Raw genomic sequence first — 25544 nt, 5'->3', positions numbered from 1 at the left:
TATCATAGACGGTCGGTCTCTCTTAGAAGGGCGACATCTATTTTGCATACGTAAACAGATAAGTTTCTGGAAGTTGACAGGAATGTAAGAAGGCATGATACTTCTCGGTGATACAAGGACTATTGGTTTATTCTTTTCATAAAACTCACGGACTTTGAACTGAAACACAATCATGAGCGCCACAGATCTCAAAGAGCAGGGTAACCGATTGTTTGCAGTGCGCAAATTCAAGGATGCAGTGTCTTGCTACAGTAAAGCAATTGTAAGTCCCTTCATTTGCTTCAAGTGTTCAATCATCATTTTTGGAGTGTAGGAGTGGTCTTGTTCCTTATCTTTCTCCGAGAAGGTCTGGTTCAGACCCTGTAAACGAACGTACCAGTGTTTAAGCTCGTGGGAAATCTGGGTTCTAAAAAATATCACTGTAAATTCGTGGTTACGTTTGAAAAGAGTCAAATATTTATGCTGATTCTTATAAGTTATTCGAATATCTTTTTGGCTTCAAAATAACTATGTTGGTTCTCACATTTGTTATTTATTTATTTGTTTGTTTGTTTATTTGTTTGTTTGTTTGTTTGTTAAGGATGTTATCTATGATTAATTTTAACTTTTCAGATGAAAAGTCCTCAGGTTCCAACATATCACACAAACAGGGCATTGTGTTACTTGAAGATGAAGCAATGGGAGTTAGCTATACAAGATTGCAAACAGGCTCTTGAACTGGATTACAATCTAGTTAAGGGACATTTCTTCCAAGGACAGGCTCTGTTAGAACTCAAAGCTTTTGAAGAGTCCATAGCTTGTCTGAAAAAAGGTCTGTATCTTCATAATTTAATTTTTTAAATCCATATTGAAAAATATCATGAAGATGTAGAGGTTAAGTTAAAATACTCTTGGTTCTCTAGCAAATGACCTGGCCAAAGAACAGAAGTTGAATTTTGGGGATGATATTGCCAGTGCTTTAAGAGCTGCAAAGAAAAGACGATGGAATGCTATTGAGGAGAAACGCATCCAACAGGAAATTGAACTGCAATCTTATTTAAACAAACTAATCACTGATGAAAAGGAAAGGTGAGACAAATTAATACAGAATTAAAATTAACATTATCCATAGATTTACTGAAACAAATAAGCATACGATGTCAGAAACTATTGTGTTGTATCTTTTAACTGATATTTTTTCAAAGAATCATTTCTGTGACTGTGAAAATATTTTGTGTGTAATTTTTTGCTGTAATCACTAATTATTAATTGACATGTAAAGTCACAGTATATAAAATTTTTTAAAAACTTTTTTATTTTTATTTATTTATTTTATTTTTTTTTTTTGGGGGGGGGGGCATTGTTATCGATTTGGAAAACCATATTATCCCAAAACTTCCTTGAGTGCTTCACAGTACCATATATATAGATCAAGTTTTCATATCACCATTTTTTTCTTGATGGTATGCAGTTTTTGAATAATTGAATTTCTTATTTTTACCTCATTGGCAATTTCGAGTTGTGGCTTTCAACTCCAATCGGCTTGAAGACTTATGCCAGTTGCATTTTCTGGATGTCCATAGTAACAGTAGTGTATAATAAAATTTGATGGTGATTATGTTGTTAAGCATTATCTAAAATTGCACAAGTTGGCAAAAACCATATTTTGTGCACTGTCATCATTACTTTCTGCTTATTGTTTGTAAATATGACAGCTTTTTTCCCAAATGATACACATTTTTAGACAAATCCAAGCAGTCCGAGAAGTAGCTGGTGACTTAGATTGTACAGAAGAGGAAGAAAGCATAGAAACTGACCATGTAAGTATTTTTTTTTAGTTAATGGAGATGCTCATTCCATATAAATTTATATATACTTTAGTATGCTTGCAGGACAGAAGTGACTCTCCTACTGTTTAGTCTTAGCTTATGTTTTGGGTATTGAGCATAATTAACACAGCAGTTGTGTATTTGGCTGCAATAAATTCTCTATATAAAATTGAAAATTTAAACACTTTATCAGGGATCTCTCGAGGCTGCGTTTTTGCGCCATTGGCGCGCACATATTTTAAATGACGCATTTTTTCAATAGCAGTGCGTCCCAAGGGCGCATCAAAAATAAATAAAATTAAATACAGTAAAAAACGGAGTTTGTTTGTTCAACATATTTTAAACTGTTAAAATTGTGTATTTTTAAAGCCATCATAATTTTACTAAACTTGGAACAAGTGAGTCGGAAAACCCGAACGTCAAAGTTCTAGTCTCGTCTACTGCACGCGTTCTCTGCATGGAGAGTACCTTCTCTGCGTGGAGAGTATATACCGGAAGTTCAGAGATGGCCGCGCCAAAAGCAAAGCAGCCGAAGCTTTCGTTTTTTGGTAATGTACCAGATAGGGAGCCTCCACTAACTTCCGTTAGGAAGTTTCAGCAAAGTTGGCTGCAGAGATTCCCGTGGATGCGCTTCAACAAGGAAAAATCAACCATGTGGTGTGCACAATGCAAAAAGGCGGACAAACGTAATACCATGGCCCTGTGGATATCGTCCAACTTTCGCACCCGCCACGTTGGAATGACCGACCAGGCATCCAGGTAACTTAAATGAATTTATTCTGATTCAAAGTCATTTAAAAAACGAATGATAAGTGTTAGCACGTGTGCAGCCTACTTAAGAGATGTACGCATTCGTACAGGGAGTTGAAATTATTTTGGTACTTTTGTAGTATACCCCCCCCCCCCCCCCTGTAACTTTCTGTAACTTTCACTTTTCAAACAGTTTTTTTTACATTTTTTTGTTCATCTATGTCAAAGCTGTTGAAATAAAATACTTTTGTAATTACCTGTGGTCTTTTTATTAGTTTTAATCACGTTTAATCCAGCCCATTGAAATACAAAGTGAAAATCTACAATGCACTCGCAGTCATTATTTTGAGTTTCTTGTGTATTTGGCCTTGAGCAAAGTACTACGTTTTTGGTGGGATAAGCAGTCAATTAACACTATAATTATGTCTTCCATTTCCATTTGTATTGTATTGGATAAAATTTTGTAGTTTATTGCCAAGTTAATGTACCGTATGATATAGAAATTATTATGCCAAGTAATGGGATTGCATTTCAGTCATTTTAGTTTGAGTATCACTGATTGTTTTTTGTTTTTTTTATTTCCAGAATATTTATTGGTATATTCTGGAGTATCACTGATTGTTATTATGGACAAAATGATTAGTGAATTTTTAAGTTTCTAAGTATATATATTATGTGATTTATAAAGTAGTAGGCAGCATTACTGAATTGCAATGCTTATTTTAACAGTTACCAAAGGAACAGGATTACATGAGCACAGCAACTACCAAAGCCCTGAACTTGCAAAAGAAGGCCATCATGACAGCGATGACAGCAGTGGTTTGAATGGCCAAGGAGTTTATTCCACTTTCCAGGACAGTTCTTTAATGAACTTTCTCCAAGCTGTAGAAGTTCCAGATATAGGTCAGCTGAAGTGCTGCAGTGCAGTCTCATACTGCAGTTACAATACTGCAACTGACATACTTGATGTTTAATCTTGTTTGATTGATGAGAACATTACACAACAGATTCACCAGTCATTGCTGTCTTATGTGATGAAAGTGGAGATATTTTAGTTCATCATAAATTGTTAATCAGTTGCAGAGTAGTTGATCCACTAATTTAGCCCCAAAAAACTTTTTTTAAAGACTTGTATATTTCTGATGGAACTGGAAAGGGGATATTTACAGATATAAAGATACACTTGACATCCAGGGGAGTAAATCAGAATATAATTTTCTATTAAAAGTTATTTTATGAACACTGTTACACATGTGCATAAGCTGGTGTTGCTAAAATGTTGTCATGGGCTTTGTTATATAGAACTAAAAAAGAATGAAAAAAATAAAAACTAGTTATTTTTGTCTAGATGTTTTATTTTGATTATTTATATATTGAGAATACTTCTCAGATTTTATTTAAAAAAAAAAAAAAACAATCTTTAATATAAATTATAAATGCAATTAATAATGGTCACAATCAAATTATACTGACTATTAGTGACATTTTAAATGGACTTGTGGCCCAAGCATGCATTGAATGACTGGGCACAATGTTTCGCAAAATGGCACACTTTTCAATCTTGAGTGTGCCCAAATGGCACACTTGACCTTCAACCTAGGGAGATCCCTGCTTTATTTCAATTTATTTGTCATCTGTACATTTTAGGTGCAGTTATGAAAAGCTTCATGGTTTCATAGTTTTCTGATGACATTGTTTTAAAAAATATTTATTTTAGCAAAAAAGGCGTAGTGAACTGAATGACCTTTTTGTACAGCTAGATGAAAGAAGAAAGGTAGGGCATCAATATAGACTATTTACTAAAGACTGATTATTTTCAGTATTATAATAATAATTATAATAGTAATTATTTCTGTAAATAATTGTAATGCTGAGAGTACACGGAAGTTTAGTCAATTAGTGACTGTCCTAAGGTATTACATACATGTTAACCCCTCTCCTTCTACTTTGTCAGAAAAGAGATGTTCCAGATTACTTGTGTGGTCGCATCAGTTTTGAATTAATGCGAGATCCTGTGATAACTCCTAGTGGTATTACATATGATAAAAAAGATATTGAGGAGCACTTACAGGTAAACTCTGGAAAAAAGTAGAAAGTTTTTTTATTTTAATATGGTCTGATGTTAACACTGGCTACTTGCCAAATGCCAGTAAAATTGAAGTAGAACCAGTAAATTAATAAAATTTGTTCAATTACTGGCCAAATTGAATATTTCTGTTTTGGGCTAGTAGATTCTGGTGTCCTGTGGCACAGTAGTCTTAAAAGATTTTGGTGCTAACTGGTTTTACCCCTCACCTTACTTCAGTTTAGTTGGTTTTATGTGCTGTGCTTTCTAAATGATTGCAGTTATATTCCAATTTTTATCGTAACTTCTGATTGCATCATTTCACAAGTCTTGTTTTTGTCAGAGCCTCTTATTCTTTCTCTTATTCACACTACATTACTATTTTCTCTTATTCACACTATTTTTTGATAGATGATTCATTGCAATGTCCACCTTATAACTTCATTTTGTTTTTCATAGATCATACATACTTAAGAGAAAACAGTTACATGGGTACATTATTTATTTTTTCTGTTTCAGAGAGTTGGTCATTTTGATCCAGTTACACGGACAGATCTTACACAGGACATGCTTATTCCAAATCTTGCAATGAAAGAAGTAATAGATCATTATTTAGAGACAAACCCTTGGGCTGAGGATTACTAAAATAAATTCATTTTAATGTACAGAGGTTGCAGAGATGTGCTGCACCCTAGTGACAGTAGTGGCTGTGATGGAATGTTACCTGCAGGGCTTTGATAGCATATTGGCAATGCTCTACTGCAGTTGACATTTTACTGGTATACTTGAACAACACCAAAATATTTATCTCTTGCTATTAATGTACAGAGGCTTTGTTAGCCTTGCAATGTGGATTGTTTTACCCAGCATTTCAGTCATTGGTGACATAGTAATGTTTCTACAAATTCTAGACAATGTGACTATGTGCTTTGTTAGACGTGTTTTTATGTGAATAGTTTACATTTATTTGGAGAACACACTCATTCATTCTAGATGCTAAAGCCAAATTTCAGTGTTTGCTGCCATACTGCTTATTACTCAAATACTGACACGGTCTATCAAAAGCTAGCAGTCTTTAGAATGGGCATCATCTGAGATTTTACTTAAATTTTGCATATTAGCCAATGTAAATTCAAACAAGTTTGTAAAATCAAGGGGTCAGAAATAATGGCAAATTAGTTAGTTTGGTGCAGCAGTGAATAAAAGCTGGCAGAATTCAACCACTGATATTTTTTTGGTTGTTTTCTGCTAAATTACGGTGTACATATTACAACAAATTAGCCACATTTTGTGTTACTTTTGTATTGCTTTCAAAGATGATAAGAAGACATTCCCAGTGCATTGTTTCACCCGCGTCATCTAAAAGTGAGTCCCACTTTGGATTCTCACACTTTTCTAACCTTTTATGATGTCATGCATGTACACTGCCACCAGCCTCCTTTTTAAGCGATCTCAAATTCTGTCCATAACCATTATCCTTGTAATTAGTGCTAAAGAATCTGTCTCTATCTGTCTTTGAAATTTGTTTTATTTTGACATGTCTGCATTTTTATGCTAACACTGATGTTAAGAAAAGTTCACTGGTCCTTTGAAAAGCAGTTAGCCAACCCCAAACCATTTTTAATTATTCATCTACACATTTTGCTGAGACAGAAACATGCTTGTAAGAAATTGTAAGAAAGTACCATTCACCTGTGGTCTGTATATAACCTGAACATGTTTAAAAAATCTTGTATTACCAATCACTGTGTATTACACTTACTGATTATGTAAATATATGTGCTTACAATTTAAAATGTTTTTTTATTTAGGTGACAGAAAGGAAAGAAAGAAAACTGGAACTGAATAGCAGTTTATAATGAAAAAATAACTTGATGAATTCCTTTGAAACAATGAGAACAAGCTTGATGTCCTAATTTCCCCACTAGAATAAGAACCCAAAACTCATCCCGTTTTACAAAAACCCTTGTTGCACCATTTGAGGATATGTACATATAAGGCAAATATTAGTGAAAAGTAAACTGGATCATGGTAATATTTTATTTAAATAAAGTCAATTGTTGCTAGAGAAAATTTGAATTTCTTTTTCATTATTTGTTTTATTGCAGTAGAATATTTTTCAATCTTGTATTGTTTTTAACAAGAAATATTGTTGAACTTCAAACTTTTTCACTCTGTATAGAATAGTGGGCCCCAGTAATTAAGACAAAACATTAAAAAGGAAATTATGCTTCCAGGCTTTCTTTATAAACTGGAAGTTTATTTCCCTTTTCCAACCAGATAATGCATAATGAAAATAAATATTTGCATCCACTATTGCACAATTCTACAAGTTTGAGAGTTAAACATTGAGACTTAACTTTCAGCACTTTGTCATCTATAGATGGGCATCTGTGAGCAAGTAAATGTAAGGCACAATTTAAAAAGAAATTCTAAAGTAAATTTATGTAGGATACCACAGTTATCAAGATTTTCCCAAATTTAAGGATGTATGGAAAGTAAGAAAACAATCTGCTGTGAAGAAAAGTAAGTTTCTGACATGCTTGGAACCAAGAAAATGCCAGGTGTATATAAAAAGTATAGAAAAAGTAACTAAAAGCTTTACATTATTGACAGTTTAATTAACCAACATCACTGAACCCTGATTACCTGACACATAACAATTGTTCAACAATTTACAACTGAATAAATCAGATAATTGATATATAAAATATATACTGGCAATTTTACTAACTTAACATTTGAAAAGTCACATTAAATTTACACATGCACTATGATTCTTACTGATAATGATAAAGTTTTGTAAAGAATGGACAATCAATGCCATGAGTTAACTTTCACTTTTCACCATTTCTAGGAATAATTTCAGGACAGTAAGTTTGATTCCAACTTTGTACAAAAAATAAATTATTTATTTTCCCCCCTACAATTCAAAGAGCCTTAGATAGCGCATTGGTTCACTTTCAGCTGCTGTCTAACAGTGGCCAAATGTCAAAATTTATTTCATGTTTTAAATCTTAAGCCATTTCAATATTAGTCAACCACTATGAAGGTTTAGAAACACCGTGTACAGTCAGATTTTTTAACAAGATAACATTGAATCATTTATGATCATCATCTTTGAGAAGAAGATAAATTGTACTTATGCTGTCATGACTTTGAGTAAAAAGTCTATTCAACTTTACTTGGAATCCTTCCCACAAAAAAAGTTAATGTCATATATGACAAGATGCAGATACTGAATTATAGCTCACAGAATGAGTCTTAATTAGTTTTTCTAATAATCCAGTTTATTTAAGCCATTTTGAGAGGCCAAGATAGGACTTGAAATAAGTGGTTGTTTTGAATAAGAAAAGGCCATTAAAGTAAAAATAACCCTTGTGCTAGTGTACATGTGCTGCTTTTACTTTGAAATGAACAGCGCCTTTGTTGGGTTCTGGAGTTGGCGGGTCCACCACTTGAAAACAGTCAATCACTGATTTTCTACAGTACTTCAGAAATAATGTCTCAGCCTTGCTCAGCATGGCATCTATATTCAGTTTCATGGTAAGACTGTAACAAAATCCATACAAAAGGTTATACAATACTATGCTTCTATACATATATTTCTATTTTCAAAAATTTAAACAAAAAAGACTGCTGCATCCAACATAATAAGTTGAAGTCACCTATTATTGTCCTATATTAAAGGCTTTATACCATAACTGGAAGATATACCTGGTGCAAATGTTACGAATTTTTTTTTTTAATGTAAGAATAGATACAGTAATGGCTTAATATTTTCAATGGGAAAAATTGGGAATTTTAGATACTGTATTTTATAAAGTCATAATTTATTAAAATTAGAACACTCCTGTTGAGTGGCAGCAACAAAATTGCATGCCATCCTATACTTCTTTCTACACAAGAAAAACACCACAAGTGCTATATAGAAACATAAAGTTTAATGATTCCAACATAAAGTATTTGAAATATTGATAATTTTTCCCTTTGAAAAGATTGAGTTACAACCCTATGTAATGTATGGCATAAATCATTCAAATCCAAACTCACCTGTTGATGAACTGAAAGATCTCCACACCATCTGTACACTTAAAGATTTTTTTTCTATTTTCAACCAATACTGCAACACACAGAAACAATTCAAATGTGTAGCTTGGGTTGTATGGGGACTCTTCTATCCTCACTTTGCCACCTGACAATTTGAAGAAAAACATGGGTTAAACTCAAGTAATAAAAGGGCAATGACTTAATTAATTATTTTCAACTCTCAGGTTTTAACTATCTTGCTAACATTGACCTTAAAACATCACATTAACAAATAAAATATATGTATTTCTTAATGTTCAACAGTTGATGTATTTTCATAATGTCTCATTGTTTTGTTTGTACACTCCCACCTTGCTTCTCAAAATCTCTCCTTCTTTCACTATCTCTTGCTTTTTCTGCTTCCATTGAGGAGAGTTCTAAATGATGACTGCTGAGAATCTCAAAGCACTTTAATGAGTCCTCGAAAGCAAACTCACGCTTAAATGACAACAACAACCATCTGAAAAAAAGGAAAAGACATCAAATAAGTGTCTTAAGAAAATCACATAAATTCTAACTGATCAAAATGAAAGAGTAATATACAGACTTGACATTTAATATGGAATATTTCAGTTTCGAAGGTATGCCTAGGTGAAAATGCGTTCTTTTTTTTCACAAACACCGATCTCATATGAGATATGTGAATGAAAAAGTGTGAAGTCAGGTGTGTCGCTACCAATTAACTGAATATCAGGTTTGTTGAGCTGCTGCATTATGTAATATGCAGTGATTTAATTGGGTAGTGCTCCTTTGGGCTGGTTAAGGCTTGGCTTTGGCAAAACATGGTTCTGTCAAAAAAGTATCTATATGTCTGCAACGACTGCATAGAAGTATTTGAAATTTTGCATGCAAGTGTTCGGGTTTGCATTGTGTAAAATGAGCTATGCAGTGCTTTACGAATTTGTTAATCTGTGGCAGAATGGCGCGAAAAAGACATGCACTGCCAGACAGATAATTGCGCCAAACGAAACGGTCCGCACAGTTTTATAGAGTAATGCCAAGACTGATCTACCTACACAGAGGCCACGCCCAATGTACTGAAATCTCACCACAAGGGTACAGGACCCACTGTCTTTCGGGATATGCTGTTGCAACTAAACAAAAACTACCCTGTCCGATCATGTTGGGGGTAAATTGTCACCAAAATGCATTTTTCAAGGCCCTTAGCGAACACCAAACTGGTTTTAGCAGGTTAGAATACCAGACGACCTCCGAGGAACCCACTGTCAATAGCTAAACATCGTTGTATGTTTCTCTAACGAATTGGGGACCTTGACTGTTTCTGGGTTGAACACTGAAATCTCGTGGCTTTCTTTATTGAGGTCAGTTTTCACCTGTACCGCCCAACAGCCAAAACAGAGTTTACAGACATCCAGAAGAGGCCAACGACGAAGCGTGCGCCGCGTATAAAGTGACTAAGGTCATTAACAGCGTCAGAATTTGGAGTGGATACCACATTGGTGCCAAAACACTAATGGTAGTCATCGACAAAATCCTGAACCAGGCGAAATAAAGAAATAATCTGGGAACGATCTGGTTATCATTTGATAGGGGGCAACTTAGGAACAATTTTAGGTTGCACAGTGAGGTTGACAGTTCACACAGAGCACTTTTAATAGCAGATTAAGTACAGAACCAAGGGAACGAACAGCTACCTTGGTCATCAAAATCGCCATATTTGAACCACATAGACAATATGTGGGTAGACCATTACTCGCCGAATCAATGACCTACATGTCCTATAACAAAACAGGACCAAATTGGACAGTTTTTGACCGATGCCTGGAATGTTATTCCAGATTGAACTTTAAAAACCTAACCCAAGGAATGCCTTGCCACTTGAGAGCGCTGGTAGCAGCCAGAAGAGGTCAAGCGTAACAGCGACCGTTACTGTGACTAGAGACTAACATGAGGGTCCTTTGTGGAGCGTGTGGCTCTTTTACAGACAATAATTTGAAAAATATGGAGGTCCAAAAAATCTCTTTTAATGGTTGTCGTAAGACATAGAATAGGCAATGTGTTTTTGTTTGCTTCTCTGGCGAATTCCATTAATGAACTGATATCACAATGACATCAGAGAGATAATTAAAAGATATTATAACACGATTTTAATCCTTATTTTCATTTATCAGTCAGAAAAATAGGAAAAAAACTGATGAAAAATGATTTGGAAAAAAATATTCCATATTAAATGTCAAGTCTGTATTTTGAAGAGAAATAATCATATGTCCCAACAACCAATATTAAATATAACAATCAAATGTGCCGTTTTATAACAATAATGGAAAATATCTAACCTGTGGCAAAACATGAGATCTCCCATTTCACAGTGTGCCAGGTACTTGTGGAGAACAGGGTCCAGCTCTGTCAACAACTGCTGTACAAGAACTACAAAATACCAGAATTTGAAATATCAGCATCTATTAATCTATTAACATAATATCCCTATCTTGTTTTGATTTTTATACTGCTAAGGGCAGGCAAAAGGAGAAGAGGTAGGAAAAGGGAACCTCTGAAGCTGAATCATCTTAACAAGGTATTCATTCTCTAAAATATGTTACCATTACCAACAATTTCTGGAAAACACTACATTACAGGTTTAAAAAATGAATGTCCAATAAGGCAGGACTACTACAGTGTATCTATGTTGAGAAAGTCGTTTTTACCAATTTTATCTAACATCCCATGTTCTGTGAATTCTTCTTGTACATTTTCCATGTACTTGGTAAAACACCAGTAAGCTTCAACCTGTCAAAATGTGATTAAGAGTCCAAAATCAAAGATGTAATACTGCTGTTTTTAACTTTTATGACTTGGAACAGTAAAAACTTACACTCCCATCTTACCTTAATCAAAAGTGTTATGTGATAGCATAACTCTGTATAACACCTCTACTATCATAATAACTTTTTGTTTTTACTAGCCTACACATTTCTTTTTACTTCAAGTCATTAAAAAATTATTAATTGATCATGCATTTTTTTTTATCATTTCTGTATGATATTCAAAAGTGAAGGGATAATTTCAATTATCATACCTTTCCTTCAAATTCTTTCTAAGGTTTTTAATCTCTATTTACTTTTTTAATCTCTACATGACTTTGCTGAGACACATGTGGTGAGACATTTTTAAAAATAAATCTGATCCATCATCATCATAATCATCATCATCATCATCATCATCATCATCATCATAATCATTATTATTCTTGTTATTATTCTAAGTTAAGGCTCACTTCAGAATCAAACACCACCAGGAACCTGCTGACAATGTCATTCATGCCCTGAGCATAGCCAACGTGTGGGTTGAAGGCAGAGAACGTGACCAGTATATCTCTCAGCACTGTAAGGTTGGGATTGTCTCCACTGAAATCAGTCAACATTAATGTAATTGTGTTCATTTTTTCACTATATTTTTCTATCGGCTTGGAGTGCTTGTATGTTGGTAGTAGTGTGGTACATGCTAACCTATGCATTTATTAGATAAAATTGAAATTTATTAGTAATCAAATTTGTCCAGATTTGTTCTGAATGAACTGCACAAGAGGCATTTCTGGCATTAATCATTTTTACACTGCATATTGCTTTCTATTTTCCTATTATTCTAACTGGTTTATTGCAAATATTTCTATTCATTTATTGTATGGCCTGTAATTAGTTGATACAGTAGTAATTTTTTCACTCCCACATCTATTTCCACAATTACCTGAAATAGGGAATGTCTCTGTCTGTTCGAGGAACATCTTTATTGATTGTTCTCATTGCTTTTTTCAAGTCTTCTATGTGAAACTCATGTCTCCCTGCATAGACCTGTAAACAAAACAACAACAACAACAAAAAAATGCCAGCAATATAAGACCCATAACTTTTTTCATTCTATCAAAACAATACTGTATGACTATAAGGCCTTTAAAACAACGATATGTGTTGACTTTGCATATTTAAACTTTATTTTTCAGCCAATGCCTTGCATTTTATTGACTGAAACTTTTGCTATTAAACAATACTTTTCCACATTCATTTAAGATATTTGAAATATTACAACACGACTTTAAATAAAATAATTACACACCTTGGCTTGAATTTTCATAAATTCTACTTGCTGTTTTATATCATCTGGCATATTACTTCTTTGGTTATCATCATGGTTGTCAGGATACCTGATATATGTCGGATTTAACAGACCTTGACAATCTGTTCAGTAAAAGAATTGCATATTAGAAGATAAGAAAATTACAGTTCAACAATCATAAATCACACTGCATTGTAAACATGTAGCTTGTTTTTATTGCATATACCAGTACTCAGTTAATTACTGTACAAGGACTATTGCTACAAATATTACAGATTACAAAAATAAGCCAACCAGGTCTATTTAAATTAATAAATAAATAAATTAATAAATAAATAAAACAGTTATTCACCTTCTCTCTGAGACAGTTCTTCTTTCCATCTTTCCTTCAATGCCATATATCTCACTCTGTACTCTGCCTTTAAAACTTGCCTTTCCCTACAAAAATACTCAAATTCAGCAATATGATACACAGTTTTCAGAGTTTTGCAAAATGCATGGGCAATCTTTTGAGTGTCATTTAAAAACATGGATTGGTAATCAATATTAGTTAGTACTTATTTGAAGAAACTTGAAAAGGAAAAAAATCATCCCAGAAAAGTGAAAAAAAACATGAGCAACCACTCATGATCAGCTGTTTTTTCTTCATGCACCAAAGGCCTAAACAGACTCACCTTGGTGTAGAGGTACAAGGAAATAACCCAAATAGAAATGGCCATACATCACTTCTTAAGTCAGGAGATATTCCTCCTGAAACAAAGTTAATTTCAGTACAATTACTTCCAAACATTGATGATAGGGTAAAACAGGGTGAACCACTTTTCCCTAAATATTTTTTATGTTAGCAAATAATATGGAGAATAGAGAGAATATTCAAAAAGTGGACTTAATTTCATTACCGGTAATGGTGAATTTCTACCTTCTGTTTGTAGACAACACATTTCTTTTCTCTCGATCAGAAGAGGATCTCCCAGTTTTATTGCATTATTTACAGGAATATATAAATGGCAGCTTACAGTGAATGTGGATAAGATAAAAATTTGTGTGTTCAGTAAATGAAAATAGAGTGAGGTCAACCATATTTATGGTGGCAACAAATTAGAGATGGTTGATGATTTTTGATGTGTAGGTGTTACACTTCGCAGATTGGGTAAATTTAATAAAGTTATCAGTGAGATGGTTTCACATGCAACCAAGGTGATGGCTAGTCTGAATAATGTTTTTGGAATTTTACACTGTGATTTTTCAATGCAGTTACAATCAATTCATAAGATGCTGCTTTGCTCCATCGATATTGTTAATGTTAGTCCTTTGTTCACACTACTCGTTGAATGGACTAAGGTAAGGTAAAAATATATTAATCTGATTTTGTTTTTGCTGTTGTTTGTTATTTTCATGACTATATATCTGAAGAAAAATTAGAAAAATTAAACTACATGGTTTACAAGGAGTCTCATTTAAGATATTACCATGCATACATGTACATGTGATATATCAAACCATAGAAAGAAAAAAAAAAGAAAACTGATCTGTACAATCATAGACCCCATTTCCCCATAGATACCATCGATCTACATACCATCAATCCAACTCTGCGAAGACTATTGCTGAGTGCAATCAACTTACCTCAATGACAAGCCTCCTCTTGTCTCCAATGTACTCATATCATCACCAACTTTTCTTAAGTTTAAATTTATTCTACTCAACGCCAAGAGGAGATGCGTCATTCAATAAAGCTGACTGCACACAGAGTTCTGGCAGAGATGGCATGATATAGACCAATAGTGTTAATGGGAATGGGTACTTAATTCTTTATGAATCTTACCACTGGATGGTCTGGAATATGCCTAAACCTTCTTACCTGAAAACACTAGCTCCCTCAACTTATGTTCATTGACCAACCTTCCATCTTCTTCAAACAGTGAGTCAAACCTACATCTAGTCAAACACTTAGAACTTCTTCCTATTACAACATCTTCAGGTTTTGAGCTGGCTATAGTGCTTACTGGATCTCGAGGTGGAAATTCTACCTGCTCAAAGGATGAGTCAAAGCTACATGACCTAAATAATATAAAAGCAAATTTTAATTAAAATATACATTGAGAATAAAACAAGAATGTATGCTGGATGTTTACCAGGGCATGTTACTTAAAAATCAATTACCTTTAACACTATTTTGTTCAAATATGCAATTTACAAGGAAATATTGGGGAATTCTATCAATTAACAAATAACTAGAAATGGCAAGCAGAACTGTAGAATAAAAAAATAGAGTAGATTTATCCAACCGTAAACATTGTTCTAACTGAAACTCTACAACCATTTCCCTTGAAATAAACCCCAACATTACTCATTCATGATAGTATTAACAATTGATCACATACAGAGTATTGCATTATCTTAGACAATAAATCAGTTATGATTTTGCACCTAGAATGAAGTATGTCATCTAAATAAATCCAATATAATCAACAAGAAGAGACAATGTACAAAGAAAGAGAAGAGATGCTGATGCATGTACGAGGTAGGAGGCGGGGGGGGGGGGGGGGGGGGTATGCTCCAGAAATTTTCAGGTATAACATAGTTAGTGGCTGTTCTTATATAAGGGATGTTAAGTTTATCTTAACTTGATATGCATAAATACAATAAATATGCAACAAATAGTAATTTATTTCCGTTTATTTACCTTGTCAGTCCGTCCGTCATAATTCTCATCCCGCAGCCAAACAGGAAATGTGAAGTTTGAGTTGTATATCTCCTGTATATAATAAATACTACTTATTCAGGAGATATATCATTTTTGGTGTCTCATAAGGATAACAAATATCAAATAGAAAATAAGTAATAATATTACAGTAAATGCAATAGTATGCTGCGGGGTATCTCTTCACAAGGAAGTGGTTTAGGGTCATCGTAGGTGAAGAATAATCTTCGTCTATAGCTATTGATAACAAATATAAAACACCAATTGGATGCAGTTGGACCAAAATTCAACAAATGGGAAGTTAGCATGAACTTGTGCAACATGAATAATTTCATCGGCGTTTGTTTCATGTTACTAATTATTATATTTGGTATGTAGATAGAACTGTTCAGTTTTTTTTTCTAAAAGTTGATCAAATGCATGTATATTCATTAATTCTTTTCACATTTGTTTTACCAAGTAGCTTTACAATTCTGCCAGTGGCGTAGCTACCTGTTAATAATAATAATAATCATTATAATAATAATAATCTTTTATTGAAACATGGAAACCCGAAGGTTGAAGTTATACACCTTTTTATTTATCTATTTATTATTATAATTTTTTATCTATTTTTTTAAAGTCAGAGATCCCTAGTCATTTGCCTTAGTGAGCGTACACATGCAATTTTTTTTCAATTAGAGATTAAAAGAATGGTATACAGATATGTTCGCGGGACCCATTTTGGACCAGAAATTACACTTTCTCTACATCTGCTCAGTAGTGGTTTGCTGTATAAATGTAAATGTGGCATACCTCAAAAAGGCATATTACCAGATATGATAGCATATAGGCAGTCATTTGTTGATATGAAAATAGCGCCCGCCCCCCCCCCCCCCCCCCCCCCCCCCCCGCCCCCCACTCTTCCATCCATGGCTGCCTGCCTCAGGCAACTAGCATGTTGGTTTAACCACTTGTTAAAGAATTAATACAAAAAGTAGAGTATTAGTACCCTTAATTTAACCATAGCTATGCCCCTGTATGTTATCTATTGTGCTCAAGTATGACTTGGAACCTATGCAGTCTTCAGAAGTATATATCAGAGTTACATATCGATAAAATCTTAATAACTGACACACTACTTACTATTAATTCGGTACTATGTTGTATACAATTTGATGATGTAGATCTTTATAGTAAAATAAACATTTTGCTCCAGCCCAGCAAGAATAGGAGAATAAATATAATTTGATGATTTACTTGAGTTTCTCAAATGAGTGGTTTGAAAAATCATGTCAAAGATTAAAGCCACTGTCCAACAACGAAAATATTCATCCTGAATCACAGCTTTTAAATCCTGAATTAAGAAATTTTATAAAATATATATTGTCTTTTGTTCTCACAGTACTTGAATATATTAAGATATAATTTTTTTTTTGTAAATGTCTTTCAGCTTTATTGTCAGCTGAAGGCACTCAAACCACTACAACACCATCAACACAAAAGCAGTGTCAGGTTTGGGAAAACATTTCTCAAGAACTTTATTCTGAGGAAACTTTCAGAGTGAGCTGTCATAAGAAAGAAATAGAGTGTGATGGATTTGTTTGTGGAGGCTCCTTTACATACGATGTAAGTGACATTTGCTATGTGCAGTGTATTGAAGAAGATGTCAACTCCCCATATGGAAAATATTTGAGCATACAAGGCGATATTGGTGTACTAGAATCATTTAAAATGAAAACTGAACAGCAAAGCTGTCAAGTACACAAACACTGAACTGAAAAAGAAAATGGACCCAGAATTCCATAGAATGTTAACAGGCACTTTCAAAATTTGTTTATGGTGATGTGCCATCAAAAGCACGACAAGAGCACTTTTACCTGATGAGGTGAAACTCCATGCCTCAAAAACTAAGTTAAAATGATATACATACATTGGTGTTCAGAAGCAAAAATTGCTGAAATTTTTACTTAAATTCTCCTTTCCCTTGTTATGAGATGCATTTTTTTCTTAACAAATTGACTATTTTTATAGGCATATCTGCTTTCCAATATAAAGTTATTCCATAAAGCAGCTTTGTCTAATAATTTTCTTAAAAAAAGTAAATTTTCAAGTTATCCAAACATCTTAATGCACTTTTACAATCAAAACTGCTAATTTTTTCAAAGAAAGTTATTAAATTAATGGTTAAAACTTACTGAAATATACAAGAAAATTCATACTGTCTCAAAATTGGGTTGATTGTGGAAGAAAAGACACTGAGTGAGATATTTTTAAACCAGCAGGATTATAAAATACCGCAAAATGCGCAAAGGCTTTGGTCAAAAAAAAATCACATCTTGCACTGATTTTTAAACTCAACCTGCTTACTTTCCAGACAAAGCATCATACTGAATTTAAATTAAACAAAAATGAAGTTCGGTTGAACCTTATAGATGGATGAATGTTGCAGCAGAAATATAAGCATAAAAATGTACTTATATGAAATGGTGATAATTTAACCCAACCTACCTTTTCATCAAACTCATCATGCTCTCTGGACATCACTTTTTTGCCTTGTAGGGCCTCTTTGCCAGGTTTATTCCTGTCAGGAACATTCCATTGTGTTTTGGGGTGGAAATGAAGCACTGTGAGAACCCCCCGGCAGTGGACCTCCACATTGTTCTGCCACACAATGGAGTACACTTTGATCAGAGAGTACACACCAATGAAACTGTGCAAGTTCCTGGTAATACAGTGTTTTCTACCTCTGAGTTAAAAAAAAAATGCATTTAGGCCATTAATATGATATACTAACAAATATCATCAGTGGATTGCTTTTGTAATTTTTTTTTTTCATAGGATGAATATTGCACAAGGGCACATTAAAAAATGTGGGCATTCAAAATTTAGATACTGTATACCCATATAAGTCAAGGTGTAAGTCACTGTGTGAATAGATCCATAAGATTTTTATCCATTTTTTAAGCTTTCTTTGAGATATCACTGATTTTGTATTAAAATTTTATAGCAATTATAAGCACTTGTATTTGTTTTGGATCATTTTCAGGATTGCATTTCAACAACAGCCTTGGCGGTATTCAAGGAATTCTCGTAGTCAACATAGAGAGAGTGCCAAAGGAAAATATGGTCAACTTATCAGTAAGTATTTATATAGGTAGTTGATATATAACCTTTGAGACAAAGTCAAACAATAAATCTAAATTGTATTTTCCTCCATTGTTGCTGAAGTTATTGTTTTGTTTTCAATAGGGATTCTGCTGAGATGCCTTTTTACATTTTTCCTCATGTACAAGCATGATTAAAAATTTTATAATGTGATACCAGTATAAAAAAGAATAAATAGATAGATAGATACGTAGATACTTCTACCAGTGCAACTCTCTCTCTCTCTCTCTCTCTCTCTCTCTCTGTGCCTCTGTGTGTGTGTGTGTGTGTGTGTGTGTGTGTGTGTGTGTGTGTGTGTACTTACATGAGGGTCCTTTGTGGGGTGTGTAACCTTATCAATACAAAATCATATGATAAATTGGAAAATATATAGATCCAAAATATAGCTTTTAATGCTACACTGGCAAATTCAACCAATGAACTGATGTCACAATGTCATTGAAGAGATTATTAAAAGTAATTAAAACATGATTTTAATCCTTTTTATCATTTGTCAGCCAGCAAAATAGGAAAAAACTGATGAGAAATGATTTGGAAAAAAAAAAATATAAATATTTATTTATTCTTATTCTTTTAGGTGACGTTTAGGATAAGGTTGACTGCCCTTGGTAGGGAATTCTTCCCTCAAGGTCTCACCAGGCATATAGTTCCAGGGATTAAGATCCCAGTGCCTCTATGTCCATCAGCAACCACTACACCCGCCCCTATCACACATATGACCAGCAGCCGCTGTCTGAGCATTTTAAACAATTTGAAGAGCACAACAACAACAGCAGCACCAGCACCAACATCAGGTCGGTTGCCATCGCCTGCAACAGATAAAGATCATAAAGCCATTTCTTCCTCCACACCAAATCCCAGAGAAACGACAAAAGGACCTCATCACTCAAAGATCCCTCCTACAACTGAAGGTTTGGTGTTGTTTAGGCTGTGCTGTTATTCTTATAGCATAGTAGCATGGGGTGTCCATGTACATGTTGCATATATGTCAGTATAGTATCCTTACTTTTCTTTAACCTCTGTTGATTCTGCATGTTTCTCAGTTTTTATGTTTGTCGTCTTTTTGTTTCGTGAGACAATGGCATGTTTGTGTTTGGTTTCCCTGTTTATAACACATTTCTCGGCATTCTGTTTGCTACCAGACGGAACAGTACTTCTCCGTGAATGTCTATCATCTGCCACAATTTCCCAGTTTGTTGTGGTTACACGGCTTGATGTTTCTTTTGATGACGTCCTTAAACTGAAGGGCTGGTCCAGCCACAAGTCTTGTACTAGAAGCTAATCCTCCATATAATAGGTCATTTGGAATCCGTCTGTCTTTCAGTGAGCCACATAACCAATTCATCTGAGGCGTCTTTGTCAGAGTTGAGAAAACATGCCAGGGGTGGCTGGCTTTTTCAGTTTTTAATGGCCAATAACAGCGATGCCATAAAATGTCTGCTTCAGGACATGTTAACTATATATAATGCTTGGAACTAAGAGAGAGAATACAGATTAGATAAATTTAACTAGCTTTATTATGAATGCAAAGACTTTTTTACATCAATCGTCAGCAAATTTGCATTCATGAATGATGGCATATATATACATTCACTTATTTGAATATTTCAAGTTCACAGCATTCCTTACAGTGTAACTGTCATATTACTAACAGTTTATACAGTGTTTCTGTGATGTGATGTGAAATCCATCTTAAAATCCAACTAGTTATTCTTTTAGAGAGCCTTGGAGGCTCACTGCTGATCAATATAAACTGTTATTGCTCAAGTAAACATGGGGTAACAACTTTATCATTCAATGAACAAAAACTTTTCTGAACAATTTCCCTGTCTTGATGCACAGCAAAACCCTACTTTACCTAGTACAATGCCATATATATCCTGGTATCTTGCTCATTACAATGCTGCCATTTCCATCCAAATGGAGACCTCATTTTGACAACCAACGAAAGTAAATATGTCACTAAAATGACACGTCAATCATATTTCGTGGGTCTGTATCTATCAATAAGTCTGGACTATACTTACTACAAACGAGCATATAATGTGAAAAAATACTTAGGTATTGTAAGTTATGATGACACATTAATCAAATTACAAGTTTCTTTGTTCATTGAGTTATAAATATTATTTACTGCTTTACAACTAACTCTTTAATTTTGAATTATCACTGTTTTTTTTTAGTGACTCTTTGTTATATATTGTATTACGTAAAAATTGTCATGAGTCAATTTAAACATTATGAAAACTAACATGCTAGCCTAAAGTCAGACTAGTAAATAACTTAACCATGATTGTTTTTGCTCTGTATTAACATTATTGCTGTATACTTCCATGAGCCCTGTAGTTTTTCCCTTTTTTTTCTCTCTCATTATGAATATGTATTTCTAGGAAAAGGTAAGATTGGCCAGCAGTGTAGGATTGATCAACATAGCTGTGGAAATGGAGAGAAATGCAGAGACGGAGTGTGTGAATGTATTTTGGACTGGAATTGGGATGGTCAGAAATGTGTGGGACCTCCAGTCATTGGACCCACTAAGTTTCCTGGTAAGTATGAGAATTGTTCATTAAATTTGAACAAAGTGTATTAATTGTTTTACCCTGAGCAGTGTTTTGTGTATAACTCTTGTTGGCTTCATGTCAGAAATTACATTTTTGTCAGTCACTAAAACTACATGAGAATAAAAGCAATCAAAATAGATGATCGCAATTATAAATACCTCTTCATTATTTATTTTTCATTTATTGAATTTTATTACAAATTACTGAATATATATGTTTTTTCAGGCACAGTTACCACAGCAAGTCCTGGTGGGGTGACAAAGCCACACATTGCACCAAACTCTGCAACAGAAAAACCTGGCATAAGTAAGATAAAGACCAATTTATTATTTTACTCTATATCCATGATTCAAATTCAATTTTTATAGACAGACACTGTAAGTAAGCATCTGTACATATTCTGATCGATCTGTCTGTCCGTGTCGTTGCCACATGGGAAACCTTATTTTTGCTTTACTTTAAATTTACTGACTCTGACTCTCTCTCTCTCACACACACACACGCACACACACACACATACACACACACACACGCACACACACACACACGCACACACACACATTTAAGTTAACATGTGGATATTTGTTGTTCTTTCAGACTCCACTGTGATAGCAGCTGTAGTTGGTCCGTTAGCTTTCCTGCTGATAGTGGGGATAGGGGTAGGCATCTTTTGCTGGTACAAAAGACGAGACAACCCTTATGCTGGAAGGCAACTGCTGCTGACATCTGGTGATGATGATGCTGGGATGTGATAATCTTGGTGCTCAAAAGCAAAATGTTGGAGGGAAGGGGGGGGAGTATTTTACAAGATAATTTGACTGATCATCGTGATATATCTTCAATTAAAGATACTTTTTTGAAAAATGTGTAAGTTTTGATAATTGAAAATCAGTTCATTTTCCCCTTAAAATCAGCCCAATATGTTTTAAGTGATGGTAGAATATATTTAAATGATATGACAGGTAAGCAGGACCATTTGTAAGATCCTTTCTGCAAGTTTATTGCAAAATAAGAAGTAAAAGTGAGTAAATCACAGTGCCATATAGTAATTTTGTGCTGTAGAGGGTCTGAATACACATGTCAGAGAGAGCATGTTCTGATTCATCCAGCACAGCGACATCACATAAAAGGGAAATAAAAATAAATCTAATACTGAACTTAATAACTTTAAATGAAGCAATCCAACAATGGGAAAGGTACCACTGATCTGCAACTTCTTCAATCTTGCTTAATCATTAGGTAATTCCAGTATTAGATTTATTTTTTTCCTCACACATGATGTCAGTTCTGTTCTGTAATGCTGTTCACATATGCTTCTTTCCTGTATTGATATGTGGATTCTTCATGTGTGAAAATAGTGTTGTGACTTATATTTTTGGCAATATTTGATCCCTTGTGGCTTTGAACTCTACATAAATAACAATAGCATTTAGGCAAATATCCATTATTTTCACCTGAAGTAAATAACAGAATAGTGGAGACAAATATGTCTTACATTTCCTTTATCCAATTTAAGTGATCTAAGGCATTTGCTGAAAAAAATTATCTTCTAGACAAGGCGGGGATGGGTGCATGTAGCACACTTTCAGTTATTCAGTTGAATTTTTTAAATTAAGTGTAAAAATGTTTTACAAATATTCTATGAGGTGCTGCGCATTTGATTATTAGATAAATTTACCAATTAGTTATGTACCATTTAAGATCCATTAAACTTGAAGGTATGATTTAGCACCCATGGTTAAAGTCTTCATTTTAGTCTGGTTGGACCCTATTTTTGATATTGGGTAAGAAATTACATGATAAGTTGAATCTGTATAGATTTAGAATAAGAATTGGACTTTTTTTTGAAAACCAAGACTAAGGCCCAAATATTAATTTTTTAAAAAATTATGTGATAAACAGATGTAATTGTAGTTGTGTTGTATAATGGTATAATGCCATATAATCATTACACATTCCATGGAGACTGGTGTGTACTGTAGGCTACGTGGTTAAACCATGGAATGTTTGCACACAGTGGAAATTGACACAACCAGAACAATTGAATTTAGACAGCAGAGGAGTACTGCATAGTAGAGGCAACTTATTTAGAAACTGTTAGTAGTTAATATTTAGAATGAAATGTGTTGTTTGGGCTTGTTTTCTGATGTGGATAACTCCTTTTAGTGTCATTGAAACATTGTGTAATGCATAAGCTGTTCACAGTTTTGTACTTTTTTCATTCATTATTGACTGTCCCAGAAACAGAAAGTGAAAAGGGTGACATTATTATTATATAGGTAAAGAAAATCCCAATAAATGCTTTCACTGTGACATCTTCACCTAAACCACCCATACAATTACACAGCTGATAATATTTTACATTGTCTTTAAAATGTCATATTCTAGTTGCATTTATCCAAGAGAATATTTGTTGCTTTTGACAGGTTTTTATGTACAGACACAGATGTGTCTGTACATATAGCCATCATCTGCGTCTGTCGTCGCCGTCGTCGCCGTCGTGCACTTTTACCGATAACACGATAAGTGGAACACCATTTTTGCTTTTGGCTTGAAACTTACAGAACTGGTGAATATTCCTAATACGCAGGTCAAGTTCGAAAATCAGCATGATCGGGCCATTTTTAGGGAAGTTATGCTGTTTTTTCACTTTTTTCAGCATATATGCAGCACCGATAACACGATAAGTGGAAAACCATTTTACTTTTTGGCTTGAAATTTACAAAACTGATGAATATTCATAATCCGTAGGTCAAGTTCGAAAATCAGCATGATCGGGTCATTTTTAGGGAAGTTACGCTGTTTTTTCACTTTTCTCAGCATATATGCAACACCGATAACACGATAAGTGAAATAACATTTTACCTTTTGGCTTGAAACTAACAGAACTGATGGATATTCATAATACGCAGGTCAAGTTCGAAAATCAGCATGATCGGGCCTTTATTTTAGAAGTTATGCTGTTTTTTCACATTTCCTCAGAATCAATTATCAGGCATGTTAACAGTCTCATTATTTAACTAATAAGATACGTAAAAGTGTTTGTTTGATATTTCCTGCATCTTTACAACATTGTTAATTGATTGTGTAAAAATGATGGTAAACTTGTTATCGTGTATTGTGTAATAAAGTGTCAAAAATGGTAATAAACTCATCATTGCAGTTTGTCAGATTCAATCATCCACTATGTTCAGAATCTCAGAATGGAGGAAATTGGACATTAAACACTGTTCTATTAATATTTTTCCCATCTCATCAATTTTCTTAGTTGGTCATATAAAAATGGCAACAAACTGTTTATTTTGTTTTATGTTAAAAAAAATGTTAAAAATGGAAATAAACCCATTTCAGAACAGTGCTGTCTTGTTTACATTTTGGCATTTTTAAGATGTGACTTTGAAGTTTCATGAGCCTGCAGACCTTTGCTAATCACATTTTCTGAATATCCATGATACTAATATTTTATTATTAAAAATTGATAGTCATTATGCTGTTAAACATTATGTAATATTGCATCAAAATTTGAAGAAACCCCTATTTTGGGCACTGCTCCCATGATGACCATTTAAGAAAAACCATGTCACTTACTGTTTTCAAACTTACAGGAAAGAAACATAGGGCTAAAATACAGCTTCAGTAGGCAATGCAGTCTGTTTGGTAATTTTTTCTGGCAGTTAAACAGTTTTTTTGTGAAAATTTAATTTTTCACATATTGGCATTTTCAAGGTGTGACTTTGAAGTTCCATGAGCCTGCAGACCTTTGCTAGTCACGTTGTCTGAATGTTCATGTGCCTAATATTCCATTATTAAAAATTGATGGTCATTATGCTGTTAAACATGTAATATTGCATCAAAATTTGAAGAAACCCCTATTTTGGGCACTGCTCTCATAATGACCATTTAACAAAAATCATGTCAATTACCGTTCTCAAACTTACAGGAAAGAAACATGGGTCTAAAATACAGCTTCAGTTGGCAATGCAGTCTGTTTGGTTATTTTTTCTGGCAGTTAAACAGTTTTTTGTGAAAATTTAATTTTTCACTTATTGGCATTTTCAAGGTGTGACTTTGAAGTTCCATGATAATGAAGACCTTTGCTAGTCACGTTTTCTGAATGTCCATGTTACTAATATTCTATTATTAAAAATTGATGGTCATTATGCTGTTAAGCATTATGTAATATTGCATCAAAATAGAAGAAAACACAATTTTTGGTGCTGCTGCTATGATAAGCATTATGGGAAAACCGTGTTATGACTGTCAAACTTTTAAAAAAGAAACACAGGACTAAAATGCAGAATGAGTTGGAAAAGCAGTCTAATTGGCTTCTTTTTCTGGAAGTTATACAT

At 33.9% G+C, this 25544-nt stretch overlaps 3 protein-coding genes and 1 long non-coding RNA gene across 5 annotated transcripts; 3 read left to right on the top strand and 1 right to left on the bottom strand.

The window, feature by feature from the left end:
- The first annotated feature begins 30 nt into the window (after nt 1-30).
- Nucleotides 31-5919, top strand: LOC106167357 (E3 ubiquitin-protein ligase CHIP). Its single transcript, XM_013546112.2, has 7 exons — nt 31-262; nt 613-811; nt 903-1068; nt 1724-1799; nt 4276-4332; nt 4513-4629; nt 5143-5919. Exons 1-7 carry the CDS (start codon nt 173-175, stop codon nt 5266-5268), a joined length of 831 nt encoding a protein of 276 aa, XP_013401566.1. The 5' UTR covers nt 31-172; the 3' UTR covers nt 5269-5919.
- LOC147763617 (uncharacterized) lies at nt 1999-3903 on the top strand. The gene is made up of 2 exons (XR_015333243.1): nt 1999-2567; nt 3288-3903. It is a non-coding gene; the product is annotated as an uncharacterized LOC147763617 (long non-coding RNA).
- Nucleotides 5920-6848: 929 nt separating the features above from the next.
- On the bottom strand, nt 6849-15632 carry LOC106167354 (TBC1 domain family member 15). Its single transcript, XM_013546109.2, has 12 exons — nt 15470-15632; nt 14645-14844; nt 13458-13533; nt 13136-13221; nt 12784-12905; nt 12418-12521; nt 11948-12077; nt 11379-11460; nt 11010-11100; nt 9024-9172; nt 8677-8818; nt 6849-8175 (listed from the first exon to the last, which is right to left on the bottom strand). The coding sequence occupies exons 1-12, from the start codon at nt 15496-15498 to the stop codon at nt 8007-8009; spliced, it is 1380 nt and encodes a 459-aa protein (XP_013401563.2). The 5' UTR covers nt 15499-15632; the 3' UTR covers nt 6849-8006.
- A 35-nt stretch (nt 15633-15667) lies between these two features.
- LOC106167355 (uncharacterized) lies at nt 15668-23487 on the top strand. 2 transcript variants are annotated; one of them, XM_013546111.2, is made up of 8 exons: nt 15668-15857; nt 16920-17095; nt 18029-18194; nt 18516-18607; nt 19212-19428; nt 21025-21180; nt 21421-21501; nt 21793-23487. In XM_013546111.2, the coding sequence occupies exons 1-8, from the start codon at nt 15794-15796 to the stop codon at nt 21945-21947; spliced, it is 1107 nt and encodes a 368-aa protein (XP_013401565.2). In that variant the 5' UTR covers nt 15668-15793; the 3' UTR covers nt 21948-23487. The 2 variants fall into 2 exon arrangements, with proteins under 2 accessions (XP_013401565.2, XP_013401564.2); XM_013546110.2 differs by having other exon boundaries at nt 19212-19545.
- Nucleotides 23488-25544: the final 2057 nt, after the last annotated feature.

Source organism: Lingula anatina, chromosome 2 (assembly GCF_051362555.1).
Source record: "Lingula anatina isolate TDL-2025a chromosome 2, LinAna3.0, whole genome shotgun sequence".
NCBI classification, from domain to species: domain Eukaryota; kingdom Metazoa; phylum Brachiopoda; class Lingulata; order Lingulida; family Lingulidae; genus Lingula; species Lingula anatina.
This window is presented reverse-complemented; position numbering and strand designations above follow the sequence as displayed.